The sequence below is a fragment of the Borostomias antarcticus genome (genome assembly GCF_949987555.1).
Source record: "Borostomias antarcticus genome assembly, chromosome: 24".
NCBI classification, from domain to species: Eukaryota; Metazoa; Chordata; class Actinopteri; order Stomiiformes; family Stomiidae; genus Borostomias; species Borostomias antarcticus.
The window spans coordinates 8525615-8540124 of record NC_140257.1 but is presented as its reverse complement, the minus strand read 5'-3'; the positions used below and the strand labels follow the sequence as shown (position 1 = coordinate 8540124).

Sequence of the window (14510 nt, the reverse complement as noted above, 5' to 3'; positions counted from 1 at the left end):
TTTTCATTCATACATTTACTCATTCCAAAAGTGATCGAATTTGAATGTCATTAAATTATAAAACATAATATTGTTCAAATAATAAAGCAGGTGATTTTTGATCACTTTCACATTTTGTGAAGATACATGTGAAAATTGTGTAATTATTGGTTAACAATTTATCTGAATGAAAATTAGTAACACCATATAAATTGGTCAGTTGGCTAAATGCATATCATTCACAGACTTAAAGAGAGAACAGTGGCTTTCCGATTGGTTACACAAAGAGATACAAGTTTAAAAGAGAGGACACTTTGCAATTAGCCCACATAATTCTTTGACGCATTACTTGAGCAAAAATCATGAGACACACCCACACCCACAAGAGAATCGTGCCAGTTGTCATGTTGTCATTTGTTGAAGAAAAACAGAATACATGTCAGTTTCATCTGGAAAACAAATTACTTTGACAGATTTCAGTGAAAACAATTGCATACATCATGACATCGAGCACACAATGCGTGATTACAAGCCCCTAGAGAACTAAAATAAGCATGTTAATAGGTCAATTATAAGGTGCCAATTTGACATATTTGTGCACGATTAGCATCAAAATGATGTGATAGTGACTTTCTAATACACAAAGGCCAACAGTGGAAAACAATATAAAAACGAACAACTCATAGAAGTTCATTTATTTAGGTACTGTACTGGATGAGTTACTGATCAAGTATACCAGTTGTCTGTTTGTCCACAATCATTATGTACAACTAATTTTTTATTCTTCCCCAATATCTGAAATGTATTCAAGAACAGTCCATGCCTTGACTCACCACTGAAGTGACCAATGCAAGGTGCATGTTGCATCAGTATCCATTTCACATACCTTTTGAAGTACAATATCTTTTAAATACACCATTTACAACAGTACCTGAACTACAACCACATATCACACAGCCCTGGCACACCACACAAAAACATACAGCTAAAATGGGAGTGACAACAGTGTCTCGTAGGAGAGTGAAAATGGAGAACAGACTATAGTATCAATCAATTTATTCTAGAAATGAAAACTGAGTAAGTAAACTGAAAAACAGCTTCTGAAAACAGCAATAGAGGCAATGGTCAAAGACAATGAAAGTATGTTGCATAGTCCAAGAAAACAAACAAGATCTCATTCCAAACTGTAGTCCACCCATCTGTGAACACCAGACTCCACCTGACAAGAGTGGCAGACTTACTGCAGTCTTTCAGGACAGCCGTTACTGCTGCTTTATACCAATATAGTGTATATTCGGTTCTGAATTGACAGAACTCTTCAGCTTATGAATGACAAAACGAGCTAGCTATGGCGGACAACCCTGGGGGACTGAGGTTACCCAGAAGATTCTTAGTTTAATCAAAACTGTCAATATATGGTAGGACTCTGAAGAGATTTCCAAATAATCTGTACACAACACTAAAAATGTGGTCTGCCTATGCTGTCCCGATTCCAAACGTTAACCACAGAACTCACTCTCAATCAAGAATATCATACCAACGAAATCCACAGCTTGACAAACTAAGGCTCCATTTATATCTGATAATTTCAGATACTAATGTAAGGACGCCAAATAGCAGTGGCACAACGCTCAAGTTGTGTGTTCAGTGGCACATTTAATAAAAAGGCATTCGTTGTATTGACTTCCAGTACTGGCAGGAGTTAGTATGGATTGTGCTAATGTATGAAAACAAAAAGAAAGTCCACGTAGTTGATTGCATCCTCCCATGTACATGCCCACTGTAAGTTCTTCCGAGTGTGATGCCCGTGATGTACTGCGCCCGTTCTTAACCTGGTCCACATGCACCCAGCAGTCCTGCAGGGATGACGACGTCGCTCCTCTCTTTGGCAGTAATGGTTTCTTGGATTTCGAGTACTATGCAGCTGTGCAATACCATCTCTTGTTGTCCTTTCCTGTGGGCTCTCCTTGAGTTAACTTATACTGAGTTGTGCAAATCCCATAAGTTTTACATCATCGGGAATTTCAGACTCATCCAAACCAGATGCCTGGGAGGAACAAGAGGTAGGTGGGATGAGCTTACTAAAGAAAGTAATGTTGAATGTAGAATTTGCCAATAAATGTGTCAGGATGCTACAGGAGACTGTAGCTTCATTCACGTTCTCTGAACTTACCAGTTTGAAAGTGACATTTTTGTTGTTTTGGGGATCGTCAACAATCTTCTGCAAATTGGCAGCAACTGGAAAGAAGACAGAATGTTGGTGAGAGACCGGCTAAACTAGGCGACCCGGGTGGCTCCTTGACCAAGGGAGGATGAGCAGGATGAGGACACACAAAACCACTAGAGAGTTCTGGATCAGGGGATCATCCTCACCAACAACCAGGTCTTTACCGTCCACCAGCCCTGCTGAGACCAGCTCCTGAGAGACTCCGTCAGCTGAGTCTGAGAGAGAGAGAGAGAGAGAGAGAGAGAGAGAGAGAGAGAGAGAGAGAGAGAGAGAGAGAGAGAGAGAGAGAGGGAGGGAGGGAGAGAGAGAGAGAGAGAGAGAGAGAGAGAGGGAGAGGGAGGGAGAGAGAGAGGAAGGGAGAGAGAGAGGAAGGGAGAGAGAGAGAGAGGGGGAGGGAGAGAGAGAGAGATGAAGGGAGAGAGGGAGAGAGAGAAAGAGAGAGAGAGGGAGGGAGGGAGAGAGAGAGAGAGAGAGAGGGAGGGAGGGAGAGGGGGAGGGAGAGAGAAGAAGGAGGAGGGGTAGAGGGAGGGAGAGATATGTGGTCAGGAGAGGGCCAATTCTGATGAAGCCTACGGTACGACACTTTCTAAAGAAGCTGCTAGAAAGCTTAAGATCAGAGTCAGACACTGAGCTCCAGGTCTGAACAGAGCCGTGTTTGCTGGCGTGTGGTTGTTTGTTGGTATGACAATAAAACCCACCTCTGCCTGGCATGAACTCAAATCTAATGTCATTCAGTTCTTTCTTCAAATTCCTGTAGGGAGGAAAGTTGGAAGTGGTTAGGATGGTTCGGGGTGGATGACATGATCACCACTAGACTGCACTGGATTTGAAAGACTAGAAACGGAGGAAGAGAATACTGACCTCAGCCTCAGGACCAGGCTGATGGTAACATTGGTCGCATTGGGTGCAGCTGGGTCCTATAGCGCACAAATAGAAAGATTACAATGCGGCATCTGCAGTGTGACCGAATGTGTGTGTGAGTGTGTGTGTGTGTGTGTGTGTGTGTTAGGGCTGTCAAATGAGCTCAGAAATGATATTCGACTTTCTCTATTAAATATTTCCCATCCATCCATCCATCGTCATCCGCTTATCCAGGGTCGGGTCGCGGAGGCAGCAGTTCCAGCAGAGGGCCCCAGACATCCCTTTCCCTGGCAGCATCAACCAGCTCTGCCTGGGGAATCTTTATCCGCTCACAGGTCAGTGCGGAGATGTGATCCCGCCACCTAGTACTGGGTCTACCCCGCGGCCTCCTGCCAGCTGGACACGCCTGGAACACCTCCCTAGGGAGGCGCCCAGGAGGCATCCTCACTAGATGCCCGAACCACCTCAGCTGGCTCCTTTCGATGCAAAGCAGCGGCTCTACTCCGAGTCTCTCACGGGTGACTGAACTTACCTGGTCTCTAAGGGAGAGACCAGCCACCCTCCTGAGAAAACTCATCTCAGCCGCTTGTATCCTCGATCTTGTTCTTTCAGTCATGACCCATCCTTCATGACCATAGGTGAGAGTAGGAACGAAGATAGACTGGTAGATCGAGAGCTTTGCCGATAAAGCGATTGCAGAACCGCTCCTGCTGCTCCGATTCTCCGGACAAACTCCCGCTCCATAGTCCCCTCACTCGTGAACAAGACCCCCAGATACTTGAACTCCTTCACTTGGGCTAAGGATTCATTCCCTACTTGGAATGGACAATCCATCGGTTTCCTGCTGAGAACCATGGCCTCAGATTTGGAGGTGCCGATTCTCATCCTAACCGCTTCACGCTCGGCTGCGAACCGATCCAGAGAGTGCTGGAGGTCACAGGCTGATGATGCCATCAGGACCACATCATCTGCAAAAAGCAGCGACCAGAGGGTGTGTGCCAACTACAGAGGCATCACATCACTCAGCCTCCCAGGGAAAGTGTACTCCAAGGTTCTGGAACGATCTAAGGGTCCGGACGATAGTGGAACCTCAGATGTGTGCGTCCTCGGCAGGAAGTCGGATTCGTTTCCGGTAGGGGTTGGCCTCCGACAGGGCTGCGCTTTGTCACCACTAAATGTTTTCAGAAAAATTGAATTAGAAAATCGAATTGTGTGTGTGTGTGTGTGTGTGTACCTGTGCGGAGGGGCCATGTGAGAGGCTGGCATGCGTGGCGTCTCCTGGCGCCTGGCCGGCGTCTGCGGGGTCCGGGACCGGACCGGAGGGGTGAAGGAGACCAGTCCCGTCTGTGGGAGGGAAGATCTGGGAGGCACAGAGAACACGCATCAATGGAGCTCCATGTTCAGTGTCACTGAGACTAATTCCTAATGTGAAAAATTCCCATTAGTGTGTTCAAATTTCCCCAAATTCCCCAAATATCACCTAACCCCCCCCCCCCAAATTTTTTTATTTATTTAAGTACATCATCTTATCTTAAAAGAAGAAAAACACACCTTAGCCTACTTCTTCTGGTTTGAGCCTAATGCAATTTCATGGGAAATTCAAGGACAAGCCATTCTTTTATTTGCATCGGAGAAATCAAGATTATGTCCACTAAATCAACAATTAATCACGATTCTTTGGACTCACCTCTAAATTTTGAGATCCATCCTTCACTCTGGGTGACTGTAGAATGGACACGATACAGAGATTGTAAGGATTAAGAAACACATGCACTGCAGGTAATCCCATTGGAATTAATAATCTCTCGTACCGCGGGTTTCCAACAAGGCAACAGTCAACAGGCACAACAGGAAGTGAAGACGAGTCGACCCGCGTGCAAACAAGACGGCAGGACACACACACGCCAGAGAAGGCGTCCTACAGAGCGCCGTGCTGGACGGCCGCCTCACCCTGAGCGCCGCCACCGCCGCCTTCCCCTCCTCGCTCTCCTCGTCCAGCTCGTCGTCGCTCCACTCCCACTCCCCGTCCTCCGTCTTGTGGAGCCGCCCGCTCGAGCCAGGGACCCGGCGCACCTACACACACACACACACACGCACGCACGCACACACGCACACACACACACACACACACACACGCACGCACGCACGCACGCACGCACGCACGGACACACACGGACACACACGGACACACACGGACACACAGAGACACACAGAGACACACAGAGACACACAGAGACACACACACACACACACGGACACAAACATATGCGCACGCACGCACACACCGACAGACGCACGCACGCACGCATAGACAGAGACAGACAGACACACACACGGACACACACACACGGACACACACAATATGAAGCAAAGCTTGGGCAAGTTCCTTAATCCCAACACTAGCTCAAAACATTGCAGGTCACTTTGGACAAAAGCGTCTGCTAAATGACCAGATTGTAATTGTACATTATAAGGATAGTGTCTTCCACCTTTTTCGACCGGTCTGTTATTGTTGGCCCCTTCTGAAGCAGCTTCTCCTCCAAGTACTCATTATTCTGCAAATGACAAGAAAGACAATGGTTTTTATCAAAGCAGAAAAGGTTTCGCATCAATCGTATCAATGGTCTTGCTATGTTAGCAGCCTCACCTTTGCCTTTGTGAAAAACTTGTGCTTCAGGAGTTCAGCGGCAGTTGGCCTGACAGACACAATGAGACAATGAACATTCGTTTGCTCTCTTATGTGTTGTACAACACTCGGGTAGAGATAGGTACAGTAGATAGATAGGTACTTTAAATATCCCAGAAAGGAAATGGTTGTGGAAACCAGAAATTGTTCATCCATCTCCGGGAACCAGAGGACCTGTTTACCAGGCTAAACCAGGAGACATCAAGGCTAACTTCCATCTGAAGGGAAGTCCCTGTTACCAGGACGACGCTACGGGGAGCTGCGTGGAGAGGTACCTTTTCTCCGGGTCCTTCTGTAAACACAGGGAGATCATCTTCCTGAAGGACTTGCCGTACTTCTTCACCATCTCCTTATCTGCGATGCCCGTCTCCAGAGAAGGAGGGTCGTTCTGCAGGGTCAGCATCAGCACCTGAACACACACCACAGGTCAGCAGTTAGTCTCTCTCCAGACTCAAATACCTGAACACACACCACACGGTCAGTTAGTCTCTCTCCAGACTCAAATACCTGAACACACACCACACGGTCAGTTAGTCTCTCTCCAGACTCAAATACCTGAACACACACCACACGGTCAGCAGAGTTAGTCTCTCTCCAGACTCAAATACCTGAACACACACCACACGGTCAGCAGAGTTAGTCTCTCTCCAGACTCAAATACCTGAACACACACCACACGGTCAGCAGAGTTAGTCTCTCTCCAGACTCAAATACCTGAACACACACCACACAGTCAGCAGAGTTAGTCTCTCCAGACTCAAATATTACGTTGAATCGCTGCGCTCTGCATACTACATGAGTCTGTGCCACTTCGCCACCCAAGCTGGTGTTCTGAGGGCGTATCGACGGGTCAGAATTGAAAGAGTGACAGGTCGTAGCAGCAAATGAGAGACGCTAGCCCAGGTTAGATGGGCGGGGCATATCTATGGGTGGGAGCGCCTGATCGCGAAAGTCGTTACTGATTGGTGTCGACGGGATTCTGGCGCTACCAATGAATTGCCAGGATTTGAACCCCAGTTGTTTGTGTCCCAGACCCACAGAGAGATCTGCAGCATGCAGTAACGTAGTTAGCGTAGCTTACGTGGTGTATCAGCAAAAGAACTCTCATGGGTCTGGTGTTGAGACTAGCAGAGAGTAATAAGTTGTAGGTAGAACCCGCACACCGACTGTAGTTTAAAAGACTTCTTTATTGACCTGATGAAAGATCCGGAAGGATCGAAACGTTGCTCAATAAAGAAGTCTTTTAAACTACAGTCGGTGTGCGGGTTCTACCTACAACGTATGACTCATCTTTAACCCAGCACCCATTGCCGATGTGCGTATTATATATCTCTCAACTAGCAGAGAGGAGACAACACACACACAAGCACACCCTCCCGCGGAGCCCAGCGGTACGATGAGATCACACTTTATTGGCCCCCGAGGGGGTGTGGTCTCGGACACCACATGCTGCTGTGTATCAATACAAAACATCAGTATTTGTACTGTAGATGTTCATCGAAGAGAACTGTACTATTGTGCAAATGTATTTATTCTGCTGTACTTTAGGATTTCTGTATGTTTCGTATCTGTTCATTTGTACATTGTACATTTTTATTCTAGACCGTTACTTTCTTGTCTTTTGATGCTGTAGCAGTGCAATTTCCACCCAGAAGAAGAACAACAACAATAACTAGAAACGGTGCTCAGAGAGTACAGACCTCCGCCCCTGACTGCATTCCGTGGCTCTGTGCACACCAAATTGAATGGGTTCTAAATTGGCCCATACTACACCTCTCCACCAAGTTTCGTGAAAAACAGCCTGGTAGTTTTTGTGTAATCCTAGCCCAAAAAATGAATGGAGATGAATGGCCAGCCGGGCCGTGATCCGGGCCTCATGATCCACTGGGGCGGAGGTAAAAATGATTGGAGGTGAATGGGTGGATGTATTTGGCTGGCTCCGTGACGCCCCCCCCCCTCAGGTCACAGCCGGCAGGGGGCAGTGCGGTGCACTCCGGGCTCTCCCCCTGCACACCCCCAAAATTGAATGATATTAATCTAAGGTGGCCCATGATTCACCTCTTCACCGAGTTTCATAAAAATCGGTTTAGTAGTTTTTGCGTAATCATAGTCCAAAAAATGAATGGAAGTGAATGGGCAGTCCGGCTGTGTTTGGGCAGCCCGTGTACCCGACCCGTGATTTGGATCCACTCCAAAGTTTAAGAGGTTGTAAGTTGGCCCAAGCTACACCCCTCCACAGAGTTTCATGAAATTCGGTCTGGTAGTTTTTGCGTAATCCTGGTTAAAAAAAATTAATGGAGGTGAATGGGCAGGCCGGCGGCGTTTGGGATCTGCTCCAAAATGTAAGTGGGCCCATGCTACACCCTTCCACTGAGTTTTGTGAAAATCGGTCCAGTAGTTTTTGCATAATCCTGCTCACAAACGCACGCCTGCACACACACACGCACGCCACCGAAAACAGAACCTCTCGTCCTGCTAACTACCACTGTGTTACCTTCATGGGTGGGTACTTGTGATATGGTGCAGCTCCTGTTGCCAGTTCAATTGCTGTAATCCCAAAACTCCACATATCCACTTTGAAGTCATAACCCTTGACCTGTGGAGAGTAGACGGCACCACCAAGTCAGACACGGTTGGAAAAGCAGGGATACCAAACAGTGATGACTGGAGACGCCAACCGACAGATCAGAGGGGATTCTGGGAGGTACTACCCACCTGCTCCATCACCTCCGGGGCCATCCAGCACGGAGTTCCCACAAACGTCTTCCGCACCTTGTTCCTGGTCATGTCTCCTCCAGCTGCTAGAAAGGCACTCACACCAAAATCTAGGAGCAACAGAGGGGAGGGGGCAGCGCCTCGCTGTTACAATTATCAACATTCAAACTACATAAGCAGGGTAATCCGTTGAAAACCTGAAAGTCCAGACACCGGTTAGAGACTAAACGGTGTTGGTAGTGGTCAGCACACTTAGCTTGGGACACAATACCTGCGATTTGCACCGAGCCATCGTCTCCGAGCAGAATGTTCCCAGCCTTCAGATCCCTGCGCACAGACAAAGTAGGTCGGATGACGCGCGTCTAAACAACCAATGACTCTCCGACAAACAAACTGACAGATGGACACACAAACGCACCTCTCTAACAACATCACGACCAACCCTAATCTGATAAACCCAAGAGACAAAACTGCCTCGTTCCCTTTCCCCCCTCCATAAAATCAAAGCTGCGCCTTCAATCGCTGTGCTCTCTTCCTGGCTGTGCTCTCTTCCTGGCTGTGCTCTCTTCCTGGCTGTGCTCTCTTCCTGGCTGTGCTCTCTTCCTGGCTGTGCTCTCTTCCTGGCTGTGCTCTCTTCCTGGCTGTGCTCTCTTCCTGGCTGTGCTCTCTTCCTGGTTGTGCTCTCTTCCTGGCTGTGCTCTCTTCCCGGCTGTGCTCTCTTCCTGGCTGTGCTCTCTTCCTGGCTGTGCTCTCTTCCTGGCTGTGCTCTCTTCCCGGCTGTGCTCTCTTCCTGGCTGTGCTCTCTTCCTGGCTGTGCTCTCTTCCTGGCTGTGCTCTCTTCCTGGCTGTGCTCTCTTCCTGGCTGTGCTCTCTTCCCGGCTGTGCTCTCTTCCTGGCTGTGCTCTCTTCCTGGCTGTGCTCTCTTCCTGGCTGTGCTCTCTTCCCGGCCCTTCTGTTTGCGCACATGAAGCATGTAGGAGGCGTGAGGAGCACATTGACGAACCGTGCGTGAGGGAGTAGACCTGATTATCTCTCCGGCAGAGCACGGCCCCACGCACGGCCTGATCTCTGAATGCCCTTCACCCTCCTCTCCCTCCTCCCTTCACCCTCCTCTCCCTCCTCCCTCCTCCCTTCACCCTCCTCTCCCTCCTCCCTCCTCCCTTCACCCTCCTCTCCCTCCTCCCTCCCCTTCCTTCACCCTCCTCCCTTCTCTCACTCCTCCCTTCTCCCTCCTCCCTTCACACTCTCCTACTCCTCCTCCTCCTCCCTCCCGGACCAGAGGGTAACCAGTTTAACCGCAGCATCTGATCTCAATCTGCAGCGACTCTGACCCCCTTTGATGTGCAGCCCAGCTGAGCGACCGGGCCACTCCCCCTCTCCCTGGCACCACCACAATCCTGTTAAAGGTCCGTCCCACGGAGATAACCCAGTCAGCCGGCCACGCGCTCCTCCAGTCCTTACAACCCCCACACCGTACGCCGCTTTCAATCAGCCCCCTATAGGAAAGCGTACACTAGGACTGACCTTAACGGACGATCGCAGCGCCTCAACCCTGTCTGGATGAGTGACATGTGGCCCTACGACAGCCAACCGGAACCCCATACGAGCCGTTTGTTGACTCCAAAACAACAGCGCCGGTCACACTCCAGCGCCGGCAGCGCGGGCGAGGTCATTATCCCTGGCCGCCCGTTTCACCGCTGGGGGTCCACCGTGTTCACGGGGAGGACGGGTTATGTAATACAAGGCTCTTCAATAATGCACGTCTGCGTATGAAACATTAATGATCCGCGTAACGATGCGAAAGCCAGAGGAGCCCGCGTTCAAAACGCTTATATAATGAATGGCAATATGGTGGCGTGAAACTACCAAATACTGTGATGCTTCATCTAAATGTATTACTGTACCTCCGGAAGCAGGAAACCAATATATACACTCACACCTGAGAACAGATAGAAATGGAACAGTCCGCCGCGCGTCATAAGCGATCTAAGGCCTATTCCCACAACCAAAGCGGTCATCCCAGCCGGTCAGCTCCCTGACCCCCCCACCTGTGGATCTGTCCGTTCTTGTGCAGGTACTCCAGCCCCTCCAGGACCTCCCTCAGGATGGTGGCGATGCTGGACTCGTCCAGAACCCCGTTCTTGTGTTCCCCGCGGGAGATGATGTGCTTGATGATGTCCAGCACCGAGCCTGGGGGAGGAGGGTGGGGGGGGGGGGGGAGGCAGGCAGGAGCACGTTAATACCGCTCCGTGCGCTGAAACGTCTCTCGTCTCTCTTGCGCTCAGCCGCGCGCACAGACAGACAGACAGACACACAGACACACAGACACACAGACACACACACACAATAATAAAGCAAGCCTGGAGGAGGACTCGGTGACAGGTGCAGAGGGAGACCCAGTCTGGAGGGAGACGCCCCATCAGTGGAGTCGCATGCCAGGACGGGACCGGCTTAAAGCCAAGGCACAGCTGGAGGACGGCTGCTCATTAGGATAAGATAAACTAAGACTATATAAGATAAGACTTAGACACCACTACAAGCTGACCTGACTCAGCAGCAGCTGATGCGAAATCCAGGGCCGACAATTGGAACCAACCTGCAGCCCCCCCCTCCCCTCCCCCCGGTCGATTCTGCATCCAGAAAAGCTCTGGCTAAGCCGACCATATTACATAGATTAGAGATGATCCCAGCCGGCAATACTTACCACCACTGAGCAGCTTCATCACAAGCCAGAGCTCATCCTTCACAACGAAGGAGGTGTAGTAGGAGACGATGTTGGGGTGGTGGCACTGGCTCATAGCCTGGATCTCTTTCTGCAGGGAGAGGTGAGCGAGGGTCAGACAAAAGGCAAATGAGATTGGGGAACGGCCAACACAGAGCAATGAGTCAGTCGAGACAGACCGAGTATACCAAAAGGCACAGCACAGCGCGCGCATGCGCGCGCACGTACGCACGCACACACGCGCACACACACACTAGTAGTGACATCAAGTGGAGCAGCATCACAATTTACTGTTTACTCTTTCTTATTTATTATCCATCCTGCTTTATTTTTTATACCATTGGCATTTACTAATAAACAATGTTTTTATTTATCTTTTCTGATTCTGTAAAGCATTGTGTGCTACATTTGCTTGTATGAACATGTGCTACTGTATATAAATCAAATTGACTGACAATTACAACATTAAGAGAGCTTCATCCATTTTACGAGACAAGTTCCAACAGAGAGAGAGGTCTTGTTGATAACAGGGATATCAGTCCTGCTTCTGGGGGTGTCTTGCTTCGACCGGCTGAGGTGGAGGAGGAGTGACCTGGGTTATGTCACGCACACTCTCTGAGCCAAAGGACTCTTAATTGAGGCAACATGGCCGGTGGCATGCAGGGCCAGTGTTACATAAGGGCTACAACACACTGTGGTGGTGGCGGTGTCCAGCTGCTGGACTGAGGCTGTTTGATTTAAACCCCCTGACAGCCTGTACCGATCTGCTGCAGCACTCTCAGCTCTCCTGACACCTTGCAGTCGGTCTGTAAGAGCAGCAGCCATCGTTTGGCAGGTTTGCTCTGGTGATTCGTATCGGTTGGGTGGACAGCTCTGCTTAAATCTAAACGGCCTCAGTGTGTTCTTTGTCGCCGTCCATTGCACTTGTGTGTGTCACAAGCCGTATGGAAAATAAACGGCTTTGAAAGTCGCCATGCTTGTTGAAATACCGAGCCACCCTTTTTAAGTGGATTGAACCTTAGCAGTGTTTTACCAGGAGCTCGTCCATGCTGGTCTGACACTTCTCCAGGTTAATGCGCTTGATAGCGACTCTCTCCTTCCTCGGCTCACAGTAGGCTGCCTGCACCACCGCTGTAGCTCCACTCCCTGGGACCACAGACAGGGGAGGGGGGTCAGAATGCAATCACAACGTCTTACAAAGCCCTTATGATGATTTTCATAACAAAAGACAAGTGACTTTACTTGTCAAACTGTGGTTATTTAGCTACTTGGTCTTTCTCCGTGAGAGTTTGCACTGTGTGCAGTTTCTGCGAACGACGTCAGATCTTGCGTCACTGGTTCATCAATACCCCCAATTATAATTATAATAGCGATACATATTGTTCTCTCTTGATAATCACTAACATCTAATCCGGACTGGAAGCATGCATGACTCACTAAGCCATATCATGCTTCCAGTAAAAGAGCACCACCCATGTCGCTTCAGCCTGCGTGCCCTGTTCCACTAGCGAGCTAGGGAGCTAACTGACTGGCTAACTCGCTAGAAGCACTATTGTTCAAGTTATCATTAAAAGTAAGCTATTTAGATGTTAGCTAATTAACATGAATTGACAAGTAAAAACAGAGTCGAGGAACAAATTGATGCCAGTTATATGTTTATTCAATGTCAGCTGGCTAGTGCAACTGGCCTGCTGAAGAAGGCTGCTACAAATGAGCTAACGTTAACAAGCTAGCTAGCTTGCAAGAAGGCTCAGAGAAGCAGTGGGAGATGCTAGCAGGCTAGCAGGCTAGCTGTACTCACCTATCACCTCATTGAGAACATAGTCATCCTTGTTGATGGTCCATGGTTGAGAGCTCTGGTCCTCTGCCATTGCTGCGGTGTAGATGTACACTGTAGACAGTGTTATCCGGGACACTTGGGTTGTTTTTCTTGAAAAATAACGTTATATTTTCTCCATTCAGCTTCGGGGACGTTAGCTTGCCAGCTAGCTAGTTCACTTTGACAGGTCCTGCTGCTTTTTGTCGGGCGCCTCACGCATTTACGTAACAAGAGGAGGACCTAAAAGGCCGCCATATTGTGTGTGGCAGTCCGTAGTAACCAATGGTGGTCACTCAGATGATATACCAGTGATGTAGGGCAGGCCTATTAAAAACGAGGCCCCTGAGTGCATAAACATCCTGCATGTAATCCAGATGGAGTGAAATATGTATAAATTGCCGAGCCGAAGTGTCTTTCGAGGTGGCATAATAACAGAGACTTCCAGAAACAGGAGTTCCTCTGGCGTAGTTACAAGATTTGAACAGCAGAGGGCGCATATTTTGAGCATTTCATAGTGTCTCTACACAGAGGAAAGAAAACTATAAAATATTGCTCAGCATCAGCTGCAGGCATGTCGAACCGGTTGTATAAAACACGGTTGTATAAAACCCGTTTGACAAGTTTGATACAAATATTAGGCTATTTGGGCTTTTTGTTCAGCTATGGTAGTGATTAAATATAAGGCCAAATAGTGTGCCCTGCAATACATCTAAATTACTGACTTTCTTATAGATTGATGATGGTCTGGCATGCAGTAGGCCTAGCATGAGCGGCATATGGGGATAGCAGCAATACATTCCTGACAGATGTCTGTAACTGTGTCTGTGTCTGCAACGAGAAGAAACTTGCTTTCCTATCATGGGTTTCCTCTGCTCCTCAGCTTCGCAACAGGAAAAGTGACATTCTTTCTTTGAGGCGGGATTCAGATTTCAGCGGCATTAAAGGGCCAGCTGAAGCATGGGCTATCAAACCAATGTTATCGTTGTATAGACTAGGCCTTTTAGGACCTATAGCCACTTTGTCGTTGTTAGGCTGTTCTCTTCTACACATGATGCAGAATCTCTTGTTGACTTGACATCTAGGCTGCTAGACCTACTGTAGCCTAATCAGGGGTGCTGCTGCTGGTGGTGGAGTCCGTGATGGGGGGCGGGGGGGGCAGAGGGGCACACAAGCCTTGTTGAAGAGGCTGATGGCCGTGGGGAAGAAGCTGCCTCCGTGGCGTGCAGACGTGGTCCTGATGGACTGCAGCCTCCTGCCTGAGGGGAGCGGCACGGAGAGATTGTCGCCGGGGTGGGAGGGGTCGGCTGCAATCTTCCTGGCCCGCTTCAGGGTCCTGGAGTTGTCCGGCACCAGGATGGAGGGCAGGCTGCAGCCGACCTTCTCGGCGGATCGGATGACGCGCTGCAGTCTGGCCACATCCTTGGCTGTAGCAGCAGAGTACCAGATGGTGATGGAGGAGGTGAAGATGGACTGGATGATGGAGGTGTAGAAGAGTACCATC

The 14510-nt window shown here is 49.2% G+C and overlaps 1 protein-coding gene across 2 annotated transcripts; it reads right to left on the bottom strand.

The window, feature by feature from the left end:
• LOC311325448 (serine/threonine-protein kinase OSR1-like) lies at positions 1 to 13161 on the bottom strand. 2 transcript variants are annotated; one of them, XM_084458156.1, is made up of 18 exons: positions 12992 to 13161; positions 12224 to 12336; positions 11173 to 11281; positions 10517 to 10658; positions 8740 to 8795; positions 8469 to 8578; positions 8248 to 8349; positions 6029 to 6162; positions 5715 to 5763; positions 5557 to 5622; positions 5018 to 5140; positions 4755 to 4790; positions 4302 to 4427; positions 3068 to 3123; positions 2905 to 2957; positions 2353 to 2421; positions 2153 to 2217; positions 1 to 2026 (listed from the first exon to the last, which is right to left on the bottom strand). In XM_084458156.1, the coding sequence occupies exons 1-18, from the start codon at positions 13059 to 13061 to the stop codon at positions 1952 to 1954; spliced, it is 1554 nt and encodes a 517-aa protein (XP_084314282.1). In that variant the 5' UTR covers positions 13062 to 13161; the 3' UTR covers positions 1 to 1951. The 2 variants fall into 2 exon arrangements, with proteins under 2 accessions (XP_084314282.1, XP_084314283.1); XM_084458157.1 differs by lacking the exon at positions 4755 to 4790.
• Positions 13162 to 14510: the final 1349 nt, after the last annotated feature.

What these genes read in the sequence shown, in the direction of transcription:
- LOC311325448 (XM_084458156.1), bottom strand. Translation starts at nt 13,061, where the DNA reads ATGGCAGAGGACCAGAGCTCTCAACCATGGACCATCAACAAGGATGAC. An exon ending in CCAGCATGGACGAGCTCCTG is followed by an intron (nt 11,282 to 12,223) that starts GTAAAACACTGC and finishes CTCTCCCTGCAG; the next exon opens with AAAGAGATCCAGGCTATGAG. An exon ending in AAGAACGGACAGATCCACAG is followed by an intron (nt 8,796 to 10,516) that starts GTGGGGGGGTCA and finishes GTCTGTGCGCAG; the next exon opens with GGATCTGAAGGCTGGGAACA.